The sequence below is a fragment of the Xyrauchen texanus genome, chromosome 49, assembly GCF_025860055.1.
Source record: "Xyrauchen texanus isolate HMW12.3.18 chromosome 49, RBS_HiC_50CHRs, whole genome shotgun sequence".
Lineage (NCBI taxonomy): Eukaryota > Metazoa > Chordata > Actinopteri > Cypriniformes > Catostomidae > Xyrauchen > Xyrauchen texanus.
The window spans coordinates 9182771-9203656 of record NC_068324.1 but is presented as its reverse complement, the minus strand read 5'-3'; the positions used below and the strand labels follow the sequence as shown (position 1 = coordinate 9203656).

At 37.8% G+C, this 20886-nt stretch overlaps 1 protein-coding gene across 2 annotated transcripts; it reads right to left on the bottom strand.

Annotated features, from left to right (window-relative positions):
* Positions 1 to 259: 259 nt before the first annotated feature.
* On the bottom strand, positions 260 to 20555 carry LOC127640420 (metallophosphoesterase MPPED2-like). 2 transcript variants are annotated; one of them, XM_052122985.1, is made up of 7 exons: positions 20309 to 20555; positions 18444 to 18674; positions 15671 to 15852; positions 14558 to 14783; positions 4304 to 4419; positions 2842 to 2955; positions 260 to 1517 (listed from the first exon to the last, which is right to left on the bottom strand). In XM_052122985.1, the coding sequence occupies exons 2-7, from the start codon at positions 18569 to 18571 to the stop codon at positions 1399 to 1401; spliced, it is 885 nt and encodes a 294-aa protein (XP_051978945.1). In that variant the 5' UTR covers positions 18572 to 18674; positions 20309 to 20555; the 3' UTR covers positions 260 to 1398. The 2 variants fall into 2 exon arrangements, with proteins under 2 accessions (XP_051978945.1, XP_051978946.1); XM_052122986.1 differs by having other exon boundaries at positions 18444 to 18615.
* Positions 20556 to 20886: the final 331 nt, after the last annotated feature.

Below are 20886 nucleotides of genomic sequence, written 5' to 3'. Positions count from 1 at the left end.
GCCAAAAACAAAAAAAGTGATCGGCAGTTCTGTGGACAGAAATACCTTGTTGATGGGAGAGGTCAACAGAGAATGGCCACACTGGTTCAAAAAGAAAAAGTCTACGGTAACCCAGATAACTGCTCTGCTGGCACTGTTTTGGAGGCACGAGTATAGGCACTGGTTTTAATGTTGTGGCTGATCGGTGTATGAATAAGTCCTAAAGTTGACTGGCCTAATAAAAAAACTAAATATACAGACATTAAATAAAAATCTTGCCATTTTATTTGCATATAAACTCAGGTAAATGTCACGATAAATAAAAAAAAGTCACAAAACATATAAAGAAAGATTTTACAATAGCAGAAATGACATGAAATAGATTTTTTTTTCTTTCTTTTTTTGCTTATGAGATTGCAGATCCACAGTGCAACAAATTTTTATGCAACACACAGATTAATATAAAAACTAATAATGGCAATCATATGGAGAAAATTTAAACCATAGGCTTGGGGTGTTATGATGTAACTTCCAGTTTACCAATATAATAATAAAGGTATTGCAAACCCAGGATATACAAACATGTGTTTTAATTTTTTTTTAAATAGGCCAGATTTAATAGGAATTTAGAACCTGTTAAAATATTTGCACCTGTGTAGTCAGGGACAGGACTAAACAACTAATCACATTAAGAATTCTCTTCCTCTTTTAGCTTGAGCTAAAAACTCCAACACAATCAGGCCAAACATCTTTTTTGATTGAGAATTAGCACACTCTTCTAAACGGCAATCATAGGACACAAGTAGCACAGCAATAATGCAAGATTCCATTCATCTCATTTACAAACCAATATCGTATATCTTTTGACGTACTGTATTATTTGCAGAGAACAAAATGCTTGCCTTGTAACATGTTTAATGGCCCGCAAGATACAGATACATTTTCTTGACAAGAGCAAAGTCTGATAGCAGCAATAAATATCAGACCCATAAGACACTTGAACATAAGTGATGTATGCACTTATTTATGCAAACTTGAATACACCACACAAGGTATTGACTTCATGACTTTAAATAATATATTTATAATAAATTTACAAAGCACAATTAATATTAAATCATACACATGGTCAAGTATTGCTGACACAATTAGGAGTACCTTTATAATGCACTTTTAAGATCCTGACCAGAAACTAAATAAAAACACAAGGCAACTGATGCATACAAACTACAAATATGAATTCACATGTTTTTAGCCCACGAATAGTCATTGTAATGACATGGGCTTCAATACAATTTTAAAAAATAGCAGATTTCCATGCATTTTTAAATACAAGCAGTACAAAAAGACAATTCAATGTAAGAAAGAAAGTGTAAAAAGAACCAAAAAAAAAGAAAGAGGGGAGAGCTTTAAGGAGTCTCAGGAGTTTCCTGGATTGGGGAGATCAAATATGATTGGTGGATTGGTGGGCTGAAAGCTGATTGTACATGTGGAGGAGTTGATAAATGTTGTGTAGCCATCTGTCATGATGCCATACCCTGAGAGTGAGAGAAAAAGAAAATAGTGTTAAAGAAATGTCATGTTCATCTGGGATGGTTTGTTTATGTTCTTATTCAAACAAAGACATAGTAGTATGTAATATTTACATTTTGCTATGGAAATCAAAAGGTGACTTCAATACAGAAGACTTGTGTTCTTTTTTTAGGCTAGAATTACTCTTGGTTACTAGTTGCCAGCTCACAGAATTAACCAAGAAAGCATGTCTGTCTGTCTAACTGTCTGTCTGTCTTGCAACTAACTGTCTTTCTATCACCTGTCTAGCTATATGTCTGTCTGTTTGTCTGCTAGCTAACTAACTATCTGTCTGCCTGTATTTTGTCTACAAGCTAACTCACTGTCTATCCATCTGCCATTTTGTCTACTAGTTAACTGTCTGTCTACTAACTGTATGTTTAACTAACTGTCTAACTTACTAGCTAACTAACTATATGTCTGTTGGTCTATGTCTATTTGTCTTCTAACTAACTATCTAACTAACTAACTAAGCAACTGTCTTTTTGTCTGTCTATTTGTTTGTCTACTTACTGTCTGTCTGTCTACTGTGTCCTAAATAACCAACCAACCAACAAACCATATGTCTGTCTGTCTGTCAACTAAATGTGTCTGTCTACTTACTGTCTGTCTGTCTACTGTGTACCAACCGTCAGTCTCTTTCAACTAACTGTCTGTCTATCTATCTGTTTCTCTATTAACTATCCGTCTATCTGTTTGTCTACTTACTGTCTGTCTGTTTGTCTACTGTGTAATAAATAACTAACCAATCAACCAACCATCTGTCTGTTTGTCTACTGTGTACTAAATAACTAACCAATCAACCAACCGTCTGTCTGTCTACTAACTGACTGTGTCTGTCTACTAACTGTGTCTGTCTATCAGTTTCTTTATTAATCGTCTGTTTATATTTTTGTGTACTTACTGTCTGTCTTGCTTGTCTACTGTGCACTCACTCACTCACTCTCTCACTGTCTATCTTTCTGTCTGTTTCTCTACAAACTATTTATCTGCCTATCAGTTTGCCTACTTATCTGTCTATCTGTTCACTGTCTGTCAGTCCACTAACTAGCAAACAGAATTTCTCTGTATATTTGTCTTCTAATTAACTGTCTATCTGTCAGTTCCTCTACTAACCCACCATCTGTCTTTCAGTCAAATATTTCAATCTAATCAAATCTTTCAATCCATTTATGTAGAATAACTAATAAATCTCAATGTTAATCTATCGGACACAGATTTAAGCAAGGTCAAACAAGCTGTGGTGGGCCTGTACCACACTATGAAAGAGTGTTCAGAACATGCACTCACCTTCATGGATTCCCCCATATGTGTGAATTTTGGGTCGGACCCTCTTTTGAATTGTGTTGAGCAGCTCCACACAGCCTACTCTCTGGAGCTCTTTGGGCACCCAATCTCTGAACCCTTGACCAAGACCATCATTAAATCCTTAGTGGCCCACAATCACATTTTTGACTACCGTAATTTCCGGACTATAAGCCGCAACTTTTTTCCCACGCTTTGAACCTCGCGGCTTATACAATGACGCGGCTAATATATGGATTTTTCCGGCTTTCAAATGTTTTATATATATATATATATATATATATATATTAAAAAAAAAACATTCTGTGACGTGCTCAGTTTTTTGCGCGTGAAGCTTTCATTAGACCAATGAAATTGCCGAACGGGTTAAGGTCAAAACAACTTTTTTTGTTTACTGTTTAGATTAAATCGAAGGCTCAAACTTCCCATCATTCTGATTACGGTAGTAATTTTGTCACCCTCACCATGGCAAAGACATGGAGAAACGCATATGATGCTGCTTTCAAGTTGAAGGCGATTGATCTGGCTGTTGCACGGGAGCTTGGTCTTAATGAGTCGATGATAAGACGTTGGAAACAGCAGCGTGATGAATTGACTCCGTGCAAAAATACAACTAAATCTGAGGCTATTCAACTCCGACACTGAAGGAGATGACTTCAGTGGTTTCAGTGCACAGGACGAGGAAGATAGTGACCAATGACTTTCTTGGTAGGCTACTATTTACTGCAAATGTTTTATTACAAGCCGTGTGTGGCAGCGGGGCATGGTCAAGCGCCCGTCCGGGAGAGAAAGCTGTAAGGCGCTTACACATGCGCTAAATTATGTCTAACACCGGTGTCTAATTTCAAGTGCCCTGCTTCACATGTCCTTCTTGGGAAAACTGTCACACGGGCACCAGTGTGACAGTTTTCAGCAGGGCACTTGACGTTCCAGGTAAGGCTTTTAATGGCCACAGCAATGTTTACAATCAATTTTATAAAGTTTCTCAATTCCTCTATGCGCCAACACTAGACTGACGTGTGTCACTCTCTCAGCTCTGTGGCTACTGCCTTTCTATGACGCTCTCCCCATGCTTACTGAAATTAGACACCGGTGTTACACATAATTTAGCTCAGGTGTAAGCGCCCTTACCGCTTTTCTCTCCCGGACGGGCGCTTGACCACGCCCCCGCTGCCACACCGTGTTTCGTTAAAGCCTATTTATTTTTGTTACAAGCCGTGTTTCGTTAAAGCCTGAGTAAAGTTCATTTGTTTCAATGTACCGGTAGGCACCTGCGGCTTATAGACAGGTGCGGCTTATTTATGTTCAAAATAATATTTGATTTAAGAATCAGTGGGTGCGGCTTATATTCGGGTGCGCTCAATAGTCCGGAAATTACGGTACATAAATACAACAGTTCATCCACGATACAAACTCATGTATACATACTAAATGTTTCAATTCTTACCCAAAGGAGGCCCATGTGTCATAAGAATGTCTATATCTTCAGGGATCTGGTTCCACTTATCGAGGAGCGACTGGCCACGAGGTAAGTTAAAGCCCCATCCATTAAACCAGGGGGTCCTACGAGAACATAAAACACATATCACACACTTCATAAATGTCGAAATCATCATACACATGCCTGCATTCTGTTCTCACACACATATATCAAAGCTTGACATTATCCAGACTGCTCTTTTTTTTTTTTTTTACAAATATAAAAAATTTAAAATGTCTCAGAATATTGCAGTATAAGATTTGAGACCTCAGCACAACCCAAGCTATTCATTTCAGTCTGCATCAGGCACTCGGCGGTTCGCAGCAGAGCAGAGGTCATCTGCAGAGGAGGCAGATTGATCAAGCTGTCAGCACCAATGAGCAGAAGCATGTTAATAAGAGTTTTATTTCCCCTCTGGGACAGGCCTGATGACAGCCCACGGTAACCTGGGCCAGACCTTTATTTACCACTCTCAGACCCTGTCTGATAAGGGCCAAGTGTCTGGCCCTGGCTAGACAAGGCTGTACAAGGCCAGGGCTAAATGCAGGCCTTGGTAGAGAGGGCAGGAACTGACCTCATGCTGATAACAATGGCAGGGTGATAGATGGAGACGGTGCAGACAAATGAGAGTTAAAAGAGCTGCAGAGAGCACTGTATGCAGGGTTACACCTGCAACTGCTAAACTGCACTTCAAAATGGTGCTATTGTGCAGGATTTTCATCACTACAATGCCTGATACAAACACAATGGGCTACCTAAAATGAAAGAAGAGCAGAAGTGCTGTTAAAGAGCCCTATTCTAACTAGGGATGTACCACACTTTTGGTCTTTCAGCTGTGAGAGAAAAAAGGCAGAAAATCTTGGTCAGAAATTATAATAGAAATGGTTACTTTGAAATCAGATAACAGAAACTTTGACAAAAATAAAAAGTGTTCATGTGAAATCCACTTTCATGGAAAAATCCAAACGTACAAAAGCAACAACACAATTTTCGGACCATTGCTAATTCTTGATAAGCTTTTGAAACATTTAGTTTTTACTGAAGATCACGTAAAATGTTAGTCAAGGTTTCTTGAAAAGCAGTTATAATTTTGTTTTAAGAACCATTTTCCACCTCTAACATTGAGTTTTAACAATGCCTGATCCTTCCAAAGAGACAAGCAACTTGCAGCAAAACGTGACACAAAAACAAACAATCTGAAGATATTTAATGTTTAACGTACAGTTTTGAGGAGTGGGATTTTGGACCAATGAGATAGCAGAGAGGGCGGGGCTACCTAGTGCAACATTTTGTTCTATTTGATCTGCAAAATGTTCTATTGTCACAGTCCCAGCTGGTTAATACAAAAACTCAGATTCACATGGAAGAGATTCTATTGCTTTAACTCAATAAAATCTATATGCTATATAAATTATATTTAAATAAACTTACCTTGCCTTCCATACTACCTAGTTAGGATACAATAATTAAACACTTTTTGGCAGCTTAGTTTTCATAAATGGTCTTAGAGGACTGAGGCAGGAGCTTTGTGCTAGGGATGTCGCACAAACCACAATTAAAATGGTCACAGTTATTAAACCGTAAGAATTTGGAAGCTATGGTTAAAAACCGGAAAAACAACCATGTTGTCTATTTTAAGAAAATGTACTGAAAAGGAGTCTTTCAGTGTGGGTCTAACTACTTGTACCACGAGTGTGCCCTGCCCTCTGCTTAGCTGGTCTATGAGGCTGTTACTATGGTAACAGAGTGCACAAGGTGATTGTCTAGGTAAGGCGGGGCGCGTGCAGAACATGAACTTTCAGCCCACATGAAACTCTCAAAATGATAACATGGCTTGAACAACGCAATCTCCCGGAGTTGTATCAGCCGAAGAAGGGAATTAAATCAGCTATTTGGGAGCATTTTGGCTATCTAAAAAAATGACAGGAATTGTTGAAGACGGGTATCCAGTATGCAAAACGTGCAGACGAAAAGTGTCAGCAAAAGTGGTGAACACATCTATTATGTTCCAGCACCTAAGGAATCACCATCCAGAGATTCATGCCCAGATGAAGGTATTAATTTTACAAACACGCCAAATATTATATGATTATCAGGCTACTGAATAAAGAAAGAAGGTTCCCCTAGCCTGACACTGTTTCATTTTAAACATATGGTTTAAGTTATAGTTTGGTTTTCTTTTTTTTTATTTTATTTAATTTTAATTGTATTTATTGAAAGGGTAATCATACTTTTTGTTGAAAAGATACAGTATGTTTTGGTGTCAGAGGGCAGACTGAGAAAATTGCATCTACTTAAATACGAGTACTTTATCTACTTGTTTTCAACTTAGATGTAGGAATATATATGTTTACTGCATGTCCTATTGAATGCTACAATAAAACGAAAGTTGTGATATGTTTGTGGAGGGTTTTATTGTTGCATAATACGTACATTTGCATAAAATCATAAAAATTGTGAAATCGTGATTTTGTTTCAGACAATAATCGTACCATCAAAACTTCACATCGTTACATCCCTACTTTGCGCTGTAAACCTTTGAGTATTAGTCTTATTTCGAGACAGCAAGGATAATCCTATATTATCCAATATGTCCTCTTTGAAGCAGCCCATTTATTGGATTAATATAAAACAGCTTGAAATAAATAAATAAGTACTGGGATGGATAAGATTACAAATACGAAGTAGTGGTAGCTACTAGCTAATAGCATTAAAGAGTCTTAAGGTGCTGGAAACTACCAGTATATACTACTGGTACTACACATGTCCAGTTGTCCAGAGGTAATTTACAACGAACACTCACAGAGGCTGGAGATTAAGACAAGAGGGGAAAGAAGTTATCACAGCATATTCCCTGAGACCTGATGCCTGGATCTTCTGTTTTATTGTGCTGAATTATGTTGAAATAGAAGATGACAAGCACAGGGACTAGGTCCCAGTTACTTGTCCTTCTTTAGATTAACAGAAAAACAATATAGAGTCCATAAGAGCCCTGGGGCAGAGCATTGAAAACCAATTATGGTGAAAACGAAAATAACTTTTAGTGGTAAAATTGGGGAAAACGAGTCCTTAAAATAATATGGAGATGTTTTCCAAATATGGATTAAGGCCTGACGTATCGCAAAACGTTTCCAGCATTAGGCAATTTTGTAATCCACACATGAAATTAGAAATGGCACAATAATTGCCAAGCAGAACATACTGGTTGCTTGAATCACAGTTATATGAAGAATTTTGACACAATGACTTTAAGACTAAGTTCAAACTCTCCTCTCAAAACAAACCCAAATTTTACCACTAACCTCCTACATTAACTAAACTTGTTTATGGTTTAATACTAAATGAATATCCTCAGAAGCTGGTCTCATAGATTCACAACATCATCCAATGTTTGTCTATCCAGTAATGCTTCTTCATAGATCAGGCTGCCTGAAGGGTGAGAGTCTGGGGCTGATATTGGATGAAATAGTGCTTCAAAAGATGAAATAGCTGCTGAGGTCTCAGTGCAAGTGTGCGTGTATGTGTGTTGGGTAGCCAGACCTGTCCGCAAGTGATTGATGGGGAGTATGGGAATAAAGGCAAGTGGCTGCTTTCTAGGTCTGTAGCATTTCCTGCAGCATTTAACTTGCACATAAAGTGCCAACGCCTGAGACGCGCTTCCATCCTCACATCAAGCTAGTTGTCTGGCTGGTTGGGACATTCAAACAAAGAGCAATATTTTTATAGTGCCACAGAGGCAGTGTTTGAGAAATCAACCTACAAGTTCATCTCTGCATATTAAGCTGGAATCCAAGAACGTATTTATACAAAAAGAATTACAAATATCAGCTTTAATTACAGACAATTTCTTCCTCGATCTCAAAAGTGACAATTATGAGTGAGAAGATGCTGATAACGATACTACCACTACCGATATCTAGAGTGCAGGGTGCCTTACAACTGATATACAATAACTGTGATATTTTCAATTGAATGATGACAAATGAGATGCACATATATTTCAATGAATATTTTACATAATACTTCTTAACTTCTGTTAATCGGCCAACTGAGCATGGTTTTGGGAAATGTTGATAATCTCAAAATGGCAAAATATCTGATATATCACTAAAACAACATAAAAAGTAGGGCTGTCGATTTAACGCGTTAATTCAGTACAATTAATTTTATTGAAAATAACGTGTTAAAATAAATTAACGCAATTAATCGCAATGTCCCCAGACAGTAATAAGGAAGATTTCTGAGAAATGCAAGCTTGTAGTACCACCTGTTTACTCCAGAGGGCAGTAAGTGACACTTCAACTGTATGGCAACACGCAGTTTATACAGTGACCAAAACAACCCTACAGCAGGCAACACAACACAAACATGCGTTATGTTCTTCGTGCAAACACTTGATGGAGCGCAAATCCAAACTAAGGGGTCTAAAGATGTGTTCTAAGTATTAAACTATATTTAACTTGACACAGTGACCTAATAATTTTATGTTTATGGCGCAACGCACCCGAGACGCTACACAAGCATCTGTCTGACGCAGGCGTATATTGACGGGTCCTTAAACAAGCCCTCATAATAAATCTTGAACAAATGGATTGCTGTGAACTGTATGCCAATGATTGGCTTATGTTCAATAATATGGTAATAAATAATACATTGTATTCTAAAGCCACTTTTTTATTGTCTTCTCAATGATTAACTCTTCTGCCAAAAGAATGTAATGCATTTTAATTATCTGAATATTTTATATATATATATATATATATATATATATATATATATATATATATATATATATATATATATATATATAAATAATAATATTTAAATATAACTATATATAAATATTTAATCATTATATATTGAATTATTGGTATATGAGGGGCTTTCTCAGCAAATATTTGAATTTGTGGTTAAATGCGATTAATTAATCACTATGTAATTAATTTGATAAAAAATGTTTAATCAATTTACAGCCCTAATAAAAGTGTAGAAAATAACAAAAAGTCAAGAGAATGTGGGGTTACATTGCCATATGGTTGACCATTATGGGTTTTTTCAATGGCCGATACCGATTTCTAGAGAGTAGGGTGGCCAATAGCTGATATAATGCAGATATGTCAAATTATTTAAAATATAATAATATTTATAATACAATCAATTTAATTATAGAAAATAGAATTTACATAGAATTGCTTTTTCTAAAAAATATATATTTTATATATTTACTCTGTTCTGCCACAATTTGGTAAAATTCACCAAACAACAAATGTGCATTTTTCCATCGATAAAGCTGTAGACAGATTTAGAACTAACAATGGAACTAACCCAGGCGGACCAAAATATCTGCCAAATGATGATAATTTCAAAGGAGACAAATATCAGCCTACTAACTGGCCAGGCTAATATACTGTAAATGATCCATTACTACAACTGAGAGATGTAAAAGTACAGTATACAAACCTAGAATTTTTTTGTTTTGTTTTTAAGTAAAACAAAAATCCATATAAAATTTCTATTAAAAAGTTTCTTTGAAAAAGAGAAAAGAAAAACAAATAATCTGTCAGACACTGTTCTGCATTGAGACATGAATGTATATTTGTGTCTGCGAGTGTGTGCTTGTTTTGGCTGCGTCAGCACTTTGTTTTGATGAACTCTCTGTGACCTGGACCCAACACACACACACACACACACACACACACACACACTGTATGTGCTTACTTATGAATCCACCATTCTGATCCACAGGCCTGCCAGTCCTTCATACACCACACATGCAAAAAGTATTAATGAAATATTTATCCACCCCTGACAGCAGGACAGCAAGAGAGAGAGGTGTGTAAAATGTGAGGTCCTGAGGAATTCCTGCAAAGTGTTTTTCCTTGAAGCAGTCCATGTCCCACAGAGTGACTTTAGCTGCATCAAGCAGCAACTTCATTAAATATTTAATTTAATATTGATCAAATGTTTTATGTTTTTGGATATAAATTATCCAAAATGGGCTGACAATCTCCAATTAGAACAAAAGCATCATAAATGTAGTCCATATGACTTGTGCACTATTCTCATCTCAATAATACGATAGCATTTTACGAGGAACTATTTGAAAAGAGAATGTGTTATTTACTGATAATCTTCCTTGGAATTAGTTGAGTAAATTATAAAAAGTATAATTCTGATACTTCCCACTAAATCTCACTAAGGCTTGTTCACACCAGGACAGATGCAACTGAAAAACACCAAAACATAAAATAATTGAAAAAATTTGAGTACATTATTTCTATTTTAGTTCATTATTTCTTTTGAAATTTGTACCAAAACAGGACTCTCATGTTCACTAAAGCCTTGATAACTCAGATACATTAAAATGTTGTTCCTCTACAAACAATATATTTTACTTGTTTAATTATAATGGGCCATTATATTGGACATTCAGCAATTAAACTTATTATTCAACTGTTTGTTTCTAAATGCAGTGCTTCATGCATTTTTACTGATCGGACTGCTATACAATTGAATGAGCACATTCCATTTTCACTTAGCCACATCAATGTGTCTCTGCCAAACGGATATAAATCCGATCTTTAATTCCTGCACTACATGCAAATAAAACAGAGTTCACTTCCTTGATTATACTAACACCAGGCAGCAAATTTAAAAGATCTCACTTATTATTTGATTCCAAAGACTTTGCCCAGTGCACTGTATTTTTCCCCTCTGGGCTTGTCATAGCGAAGATATGTCTATGCGTATCAGCTGCGAACATTGTCTTATTTATTGCATGATGTGAGCCCTATGCAAACACTTTGTAACAGCTGTTATGTTACACATTTTCTTCATGCTGACGTATTGCTATTTGAGTGGAGTAAAGTTTACATATGTGGCTTACACAGGCAGATTAATTTACACTTGATCTGGAATGCATCGCAAACCACCAACAGATGTGAATTTACTTCCATCTCAAATCCGTCTTTGAGGGCATTTACACTTGGTAAAAACACATGAAGTGAAGTGAATAACCCAAAGTAACCTCAGACCACCAAGCTAGACAAATACTGTATGTTCATCTAAACATCGCCATGTAAGAAACAGAAATAGCACCATTCAATCCTTACGAGAGATGAAATAAGGGTTTAAGGAGCACTAAATTCCTGTAACCTACAAAGAGAAACTTCCAAAGGGCAACATCTTAGCCACTGAATCTGTACAACCTGCACACTAACAAGTGTCTGAACCCTTTTCCATTAGGTCCACATTCACTCTTTCACTGTGTCTGTGCCCTCACAATGTTTTCCACCCCCATTTTCCAATCCATCCTGCCTGGAACCACAACCGCCGGCAGCCATCAGCTAGCGCAGCAGAGGAGATGTCAGCTGTTAATTACCACTGACAAATGACGGCATCTAAAGGCCAGGGGTCAGCTTACAATCAGTGACGTGAGCAGGTAGCTTGTCAGCAGGAGCTGAAGAGGAATGTTGCTGCCATTGAGGCTTCTGTTGATAGCTGAGAAGACCGGATGCAGGAGGTAATTAGATTTGCGCACTGTATGGGAGTTGCTGCTTCTGTGCTTCCCGCATGACAAAAGACAGTTGGTTTCAAGGTCAATGATGAATGAAAAACCACACTGCAAACTAGGGCTAATTATCGATACAGATTTCTTAAATTCGATTTCAATATGATTCAATATTGATTCATATGGGTATATTTCAGTCATAATGTTCACTTTGCATACATTTGAAAGAAAGTCTCTCCCAGATCATGCAACTGATATATTCAGTCTCCTGAAATGGAATTATGGAAATAAAATAAGTTATACTGACATAATCCCACAGCTTATATATTGTATTGTGTAGCAAAAGAAAACATAATGCATCGTTTTGTTTCAAAACAAAAATTCACACTCAATTGCCCAAACCCATGAAACACTAGCAGAACAAAATTTTGTGCAAGTCCATCGCAAACCACTGTTAGAATGCAATTCAACTTGACTAAATGCATCAATTTATAGAATAATTGTTTTACAACCATTGATTTAATGTTTTATGAACAGAAAATGGTGTATACTGTATGCCTTAAATACGCATTATTTCAGCGATCAAGTTTTGCTGAATGCCCTGAAAATCCACAATGCCTCAAGAAGTAAATGGAGAAATCTGTTATGTCAACATCAACCTCTCATTCAGAAGCTTTTAACAATGACACTGTGCTATATGTAATATTTTTACTGTACTAAATCATAAAATGACCATAATATGTCATTAAAGAATTAGGAAACATGCCAAGTTGAAATACTGGCTTCTCGATAACAATGCTATAGCCAGAGGTTTCCATTCTGGGCCGGAATTTCTGTTTATGTTTTGGCCTGTGTGATCCCGCCCACTGCCCACTCACCAACAGTATTTCGACACCACCGGGTTGCCATATTTGAAGAGGTTTGCAGGCAAGCAACACTGCGTGCTCCAGCCATAGAAGGCAGTAAATGAACTGGATCAGAGATAACAGATTCCACCCGACCAAAAAAGCCTCATCATCTGTCTCAAAACCACCATGACCAGAGGCGTAGTAAAACAAGGATAAATACTGGAGATGCCTTTGGTAGATGGAGACTGCTTAAAGCCCATAAATCCTTTAAAACGGATGCCGAGTTGGCTAATTTGAGTGTCAACATTCTGGCAACCCGCATGAGCTTCGAGTCTGGGGTGGGGCAGACCACTCTCCAATATTTTGAATTTGTACTGCAGTACCCATTTCAAATGTTTGTTGTCAATCTTACATATAGCACATTTAACATAGTGGATGAAACTGTGATATTGTTTTTATGGCAGCAACCAATGCACAACCCCACTATCTATTGTAGTTTGGCCTTGCAAATGCTCACCCAAGATGAACTCCGGTCACATGACTTGTGTCTGACTTTACTAAGAGGATTAGAGAGCCTTTGCCTAGCACAACCAGTTTACTGGTAATCAATCTAATCACAGCTGCAAGCTGGAATATATGCCACACATATCTTAAACGGATATCTGGCGTAACGGAAGAAGGATTACTGAACAAATCGTTATCAGGATAGCTGTCGCCAAGTCATATGAGATAGTCTCGCTTCTACTGGATGATCTGTTCAGGCAAATGCATGCATATCTGAGATTTGTCTGGCCTGGCACAGAGAAAAATCAACATTATCAGCCACAGCTCTGTCACAGTCAAGGTCAACATACTGATGGGAGAACCGCTGTGGCATGGAACACCAGTAAATAAACAGACATAAAACAGAGGAGCCTGTCTTTTACCTTGGACCAGAGGGGAGGTCTGAGTCAAGCTTGAGAGAGCTCTTTGTAGGAAAGAAGAATGAAGCCATGTAAATTACCTCCTCGATACTTGAGGCCCAGGGTCATGCAGGTCAGAGCGACCAACTGCGAGCATGCCCTTGGAGGGGTGCACCAGGGTCGGCCATACATTTTGATCCTGGCTCATAACAAAGCACCAGGATGTGTTAGAACACAAAACACATCCTTCAGTAGAGGCTGAGAAAACCATGGCCAAAGAACATCCCGCCCCCCCCCCCACCCCCCCACCCCCCCCCCCCAAGACCAACCACCACCGACATCTGGCTTTCCCAATTCTTACCAAAATTTGCATTCTAATTTTGGCAGGCTAAAGACCAAATATTGCAGATACCGTGTATAGTTTTGGATTTGGACTTTTTGGTCTGTATGAAACATGATCACATCACAATTTGTCCACAACATCCGTTTAATAAGAATGGATCAAATATTCCATCTTGGTGACCAGAAAATGAAAGATAATAAAAACGTCATTAAATGTAATTAAGGATGCACCAATATAGACTTTTTCCAATACTGATCAAATTATTTTTCAAACAGATATACAATATGATGGTCTCTTTTTATTTTCCTTCTTTGTTCACACTCTATAGTACATTTTTCAGGATTTCACATGATTTTACATAAAATTTTGGCCAACACTCTAGCCAATAATTATTTTTTATCTTACAGATAAACAATATTATAGTCACAATTATAAACATGGAAACTCTTCTTTTACAGTCTACAAGCAAAGTGATGGCCAAAGGCAAACTAAACATTAAATACTAGTTTGCCCCCCTGCATGACGTCCTTCAGTAAGGTGTAGCACAAAAGAAGTAACAAACTGACAATATCAAGACACAATGAGTAAGACAACTGAAGAAATTATAGTGGAACTTACCAAGGGGACCCATATATCCTGAACCCTTTAATGGTGACCTCAGAGTCCTGTAAATACACACAGTTTGTAAGGAGGGACTGAACGTCATCAAAATCCTCAGGCCTCAGCTTGGACACTGAGGGGAAACGGTAGTAATCCTGCTTTATGAGTTCTGCCATAAAGTTTTTATCGAAGGTAAGTTCATGGTTTCCAGAGATGACAACTTTGTGCTCATATGGAAGACTACCTGTAAGAAGACACAGATAATGATAATGACAGCTTTTAAAGGCCAACTCCAAATTTCGCCCCATCTTTCTATCCACCAAGGGGTCCTTGTACTGAAAATGTTTGAAGAGCCCTCCTTTAGATAATTCCATGACATCTTCGATCAAAGTATACAGGCTGTACGGTTATATAAAAGATTGTAAAAATCTTGCTATGCATCCTATCCAGAGGAACTTACAATTCATGTATGTTATAAGCAAACCGAACTATTGAGCATTTACACCTGAGATTTTGTTTGTGTGTAGCACTCACATATTGCGCACCACTGCGAATTCTGAAAATAGCAGCGACCACATCACCAGCCTGAGCATGCTTATGTGTGTGTTTGTGACAACAGAGCCACACCATTCACAAATGTATACTATACATTTACTCTTCAAACACAGCCTTTTGCCATTCACAAAGCTCTCATGTCTTCAAGAGACTTTGAATAAAATGCATAAATAAAATGAGTCATATGGACTACTTTAATGGTGCTTGTATGGTTCTATTATGTAATTGTTGAAGCTTGACAGTAACAAACATGACTAACACACAGTATTGGATTTGGAACAGGATGGTCGGACCGATACCCAATCCGTCTAAAAACATCAGTATCGGAACCGATACCAATCCAGCTCTCGGATCAGTGCATCCCTAGTAAATAATGACAGGAATTTCATTTTCATAAAATTTTTGGGTGAATTGTTCCTTTAAAGTTCACAAACAAACCAATGTATAGAGATTCTAACATGTAGAAGTGACATGTAAAATAAACATTAATATTAACCTCTTGTTTGAGAGTTTGTGTTGCAACAGAATGGGAAGGGGCTGTCAACACTGGTGAAAGGACTGGTTTTGAAGACTTACCTAACCACTCATTAAACTTCTTCACTTCAGACGGGAGGCCGAGCTCAGTGAAGTCGCCCGTGTGAAGCAACACATCGCCGAAAGGCATTTGGATTCCATCCGTCCTCGAGTGCGTGTCTGAAACGCAGACGAAACGCGTATGACCGACAGGCTTTGGCGCATCATAGGGAAGTGGCTCTACCCTGTGGAAATAAAGATCAAGTGTTAATTAATAAGAGTTAATTTCTGAGGGAATACATGTGCCTTAATTGTAAGACTTTATAATTTTTATTAGTGAGAGATAGAAGATAGCTGTGAAATTTGTAATTGCATTAAGGGGTAATATCAAGACTCTTTTGACATGAGACTTAAATATGCTATAAAAATCTCTTTCAGAACTGCCAAAAAACTTCCTCCCCAGTCCATGAAGATCATGGGCCCCATTTAAACATTACCAGTGCTAAGAGCAGCGCTATGCCTTAAGTCATAATCGCAAAGTTAGTGGGCATGACCATGAAGTTTTGGTATTTTTGTGCAAGCTTGCGGTAAGTCTAGACGCGAGAGGGTTTGGCGAAATAACGCACTGTAAGAATTTAAAGAGGTTCTTCATGTACTCTGTCACTGCTACACTGCAATAAAGACTTCTGCATCTTCAACCGAAGAGCAAGACGTCCGTCCTTCCTTTCTATACATAATATTTTTCATACAGAGCAATTTTATTCTGAGGTTCTTCTCTGGTTATTACACCGTCTGCATCCTATATAGTCCATTCCCTCAATCACCAATGATATAAACTAAAACAGCACATTCATAATAAGTTGGGAATGTAAATGGACTGTATGCAATGAATTAGAATAATAGAAAATATGGACATGCTCCTTTTATATGCTAAAACCATATAACAAATCCAAACATTTTATCCTCTCCAAATGGCACCTTTTGCAGTGACTTAAAAATTACTCTATGTTAACAGGTGGAAATATGACATACTATGATGTTCCACAATATTTTGGACAAAAACTTTATTACCACCTGCTGGTGGAATCTCTAAACTGCAAATGCAGGAACTGAATTTAGAGGCTGTGCCAAAAGCAGACCTGCTTTTATAACATCTTAGCACGATGACCTATTTCTCAGGAAAACAGCAAATTGCTCTCTGCACCACTTTATGTTTCATGTTTTATAGACACTTTCACTCAATTTTCTATCAAACCAAATACACCTAGCAATAAAAAGCTAATAACAGGATTAAGTGTGACTTGAAAGTGATTGGGAAAGAGGAACAAAAAGTAGTAAATAAACAACTATGTGAGCTTACATAACAGGATCAATGGCATTTGCGTTCTTTGTCTATACCATTTATTTAAGCTTTCTATATGTGAATTCATATAATTCTGATAAATGTCCCCTTGGCATTATTGCCATACAAATAAATGAAGCTGTACTGCGCATTTGTTGCCAAGGGTGCTTTGTTTGCATCAGTTAGACAACAGAGTAAATGGGAAATAGCTGACGTACTGATCATCCTAAAGCGTCCCCTTTCCCTAGGCTGATGTACCTTAATTGTGCCCCACCATGAAGGCTGCAAAAGAGCCCTGCCTGTTCTTCAATATCCACGCTCATTATGGCATCATCAGCATCAGTCAATAGTCAGGTTTCTATAGAGGTGAGCTCTGACCCTGGGGTCAAAGAGCTATTGTTAAATGGCTAATCAACACAACTAACCTTTAACCTCCCTCTGGTTAAATGAGGCAAGCCATACACTGTATTTGCCCTAAAATCTCTATTAAGATAACAACGAGGGCACAAATGCTTTAATGTTTAAAGGTACTGGTTTTATGTACTGTATTCATGATCTACAATGTTCAAATGTGTCTCTGGTTTATAGTCTGCATTCAAGCTAAGAGATAATGTTTAAACTCCAAACTTCCCAACTAAATACCATTTTGTGCTTCAAATAACTGTAGTCCAATCAAGGCATCTGCTAATCTAGCAGTCCAATTGGTTGTTCATCCCAGATTAATACTTATAAGAGTGATTTTTTCATGTCTTGGGAAATTTTCATTCACAAAACCACAAGTTAAGAAATTGATTATTTGCTGTTAACTAAAAGGCATGGTAAAAGAATAGTTCCCTAAAAAATAAAATCATTTAATTCATAAAATCATATTGTCCTCATTTGTTCCAAACCTGTATGACTTTCTTCCTACAAAAGGACATTTCAGGCAGAATATTAGCCTCAGTCACCATTCACATTTACTGCACCATTTTTTATTCAATGAAAACAAATGGTGACTAAGGTTTACATGCTTTAATTTGTTGTTGTTTTTTTTCCATGTCATTTTATTTTCCACAGAAAAATTAAAGTAAGTCTTACTGGGTTGGAACAACATAACAGTGAGTAAATGATGATTTTTGGGTGAACTGTACATTTAATGATAATAAAAAAAAGATTTAATGAGGAATTAATAGCCAGTTTGAAACTGGACTAGAATTACACAGTGCCTGAAAACATTATCCTATTTTCTCAGACATCTGAACATTATTAAACCTTGTTATGCCTGAAAAATATCATTAAGATGCTTAATTTGCAAGCACTGCAACAATATTAAGTTAAAAGGTCAATTTAATTCATTACAACAGAAGTGAAACCGCAGGAATCTCTCTGATCACCAGGTGGGCGAGACTGAGACAAAAGCAGCCAGATGTCCTCTCTGACAGCATTCTGCTCGTTCCTATATCAATCAATTAAATCAATATTTCAGTTACAGCAGCACTCTACACGGACACTCACATGTTGACGTGAGGGGGCTGGAAGCGGCTTTGGTTGATGTTGTAATGGGTGAATGCTTGGGTTGGGTTGGAGCTGTACTCATCCACAGAGATTGTGACCTTTCCCTGAGAGGATATTCTGCGGGCCATGGCACCTCTGGTTGGGACATGAGCGGGTCACAGCAGAACAGTGCCTATCCAATAAGCAAGGATCTCTCAAGTCAAATCAAAAGGCTTTGTTGTGAGTCACCACCTACATAGACCCAAGACGCAAGGTAAAAACTTTAAAGGGATAGTTCACCCAAAAAATTGTATTCTCTACTAATTTACTCATCCTCATGACATCCCAGATGTGTATGACTTTCTTTCTTCTGTAGAACACAAACTAAAGTTTTTAGAAGAAAATCTCAGCTCTGTAGGTCCAAAAAATGCAAGTGGATGATCAAAACTTTGAAGCACCAAAAAGCACATAAAGGCAGCATAAAAGTAATTCATACGATTCCAGTGGTTTTAACCATGTCTTCTGAAGCGACTCAATCGGTTTTGAGAGAGAACAGACCAAAAAAAACAAATTTTCACTGTACATTTTGCTATTGCAGTCTCTAGGAACAATCATGATTTCAAACTCAATTACACTTCCTAGTGCTACAAGAATGCACAGAGTCTAGATGGCGTTAGGAAGTGTAATTGAGATTGTAATCATGATTGCCAAGGAGACTGCATATGTCAAGATTTTGAGTGAAGAATTAGTCCTATTTTGGTCTGTTTTCACCGACTGATTGGATCGCTTCAGAAGACATGGATTAAACCAATGGATTCGTACTGATTACTTTTATGCTGCCTTTATGTGCCTTTTGGAGCTTCAAGGTTTTGGTCACCATTCACTTGCATTGTACGGAGCTACAGAGCAAAGATATTCTTCTAAAAATCTTCATTTGAGTTCTGCAAAAGAAAGAAAGTCATACATATTTGCGATGGCACAGGGTTGAGTAATGATGAGAGAATTTTCATTTTTAGGTGATTTATTCCTTTAATAACAACTCCAATTATAGTTAAATAAGAAGTTACAAGACAGTTTCAATAGTATAAGAAAAAATTGTTTAATCTATGAATGTTTGCATATTCTATGTATACATACATTTATATTTAAACAGGAATAATATATTTACACATAAAAGCATCTTGTTTATACATTAATAGTGTCTACTCACTTATTTTAAGAACATTTAATACATTTAAAAGGAGCTAAAGGAAAAGGGGAAAAAGTGTTGTTCCGATCTTATATTTATTCTTATACTTTGCTCAATTGCACCACCTCACACAGTCTCTGGAGGGTCAACCTTTTGCCATAAACTTGAACTTTGGTTACCCTCCCTAGACAACTTCAGAACAGCTACATAAATACCACTTATGACCAATAGCTCGTGTAACTCGGTGAACTGGCAGCCTCTGACTCCATAATTATCTGTCAACAAACCTCATTACAGGTTATACAACATCTGCTCCGCTTACAATGAAGCAGCCGCTGTTGATAGTAAAATGTCAGAGAAAAAAAGCGTTCATTCAAATTACACACGTAACCCATTTATAACCACATGCCATATGCAGAGCAGGAGCAATCTTTACCTCATAAAAGCCACGCGATAAAATATTTCCGCTTTCCACATAATTCCTTTATTTAGACAAGGCGCTAAGCAGAAACATGAAAGAAACTTGACGGCGGGAAAATGTTACCATGTATCCACCGCGCTGAGTTACATATGTTACATTGTATCAGAAGAAAATATCTGATCTCTTTTGCTTCGAAAATGACAAGCAGCCACCTCTAACCCATTAACGCTTTGTGCCTCGCTATTTCTCCCCCAGCGATTTTCTTCAAGAGTGTACCTTTTCTTTTGGCCCCAAATCGCTCCGAGATTGTCCGCTGAAGTGTCAAAGATGACGGTCATCGGGTATTTCAGAAGCCGTGAGGGGTTGAGTTCGCGGCGTCCAGGGCAGAACCTTCGACCCCCAGGGTCTCTCTCTCCACTAGAACTCTCACCGAAATGCGACAGACGAGAAAGGAGGGGGACAGAAGACAGAACAGCCTCGGTGTGGGATGAAGCGGAGCCCGCGCGAGACAAGTAGAGTGCAGTGAGTACTCGCTGCCACTGGGGTCAGAGAGCACACACACAACGGTAGAGCGCCGCTGTCACGTCGAGGGGTGAAAAAACAGACAGCCATTGGGCAATACCTTGAACCGGAAACGCACGCGATAGGTCAGACGACCAATGGACTTACTAATATGATATTTGCATATATTTTACAGGAACAACAGCCAGTCAATTAGGGTAATGTTTGTGTATTTGGGTTGGACATGGACTGTGTTTTTGTTATGACATGAACTTGTCCATATTGGCCAGTTTGGCTCTGGTCTAGCACAGTGGTTGGTTTTGCTTGATAATTCTCCCAGAAATTAAAATGGT

What these genes read in the sequence shown, in the direction of transcription:
- LOC127640420 (XM_052122985.1), bottom strand. Translation starts at nt 18,571, where the DNA reads ATGGCCCGCAGAATATCCTCTCAGGGAAAGGTCACAATCTCTGTGGAT. An exon ending in GACACATGGGCCTCCTTTGG is followed by an intron (nt 2,956 to 4,303) that starts GTAAGAATTGAA and finishes GTCTTGGTCAAG; the next exon opens with GGTTCAGAGATTGGGTGCCC. An exon ending in ATATGGGGGAATCCATGAAG is followed by an intron (nt 1,518 to 2,841) that starts GTGAGTGCATGT and finishes TCTCACTCTCAG; the next exon opens with GGTATGGCATCATGACAGAT.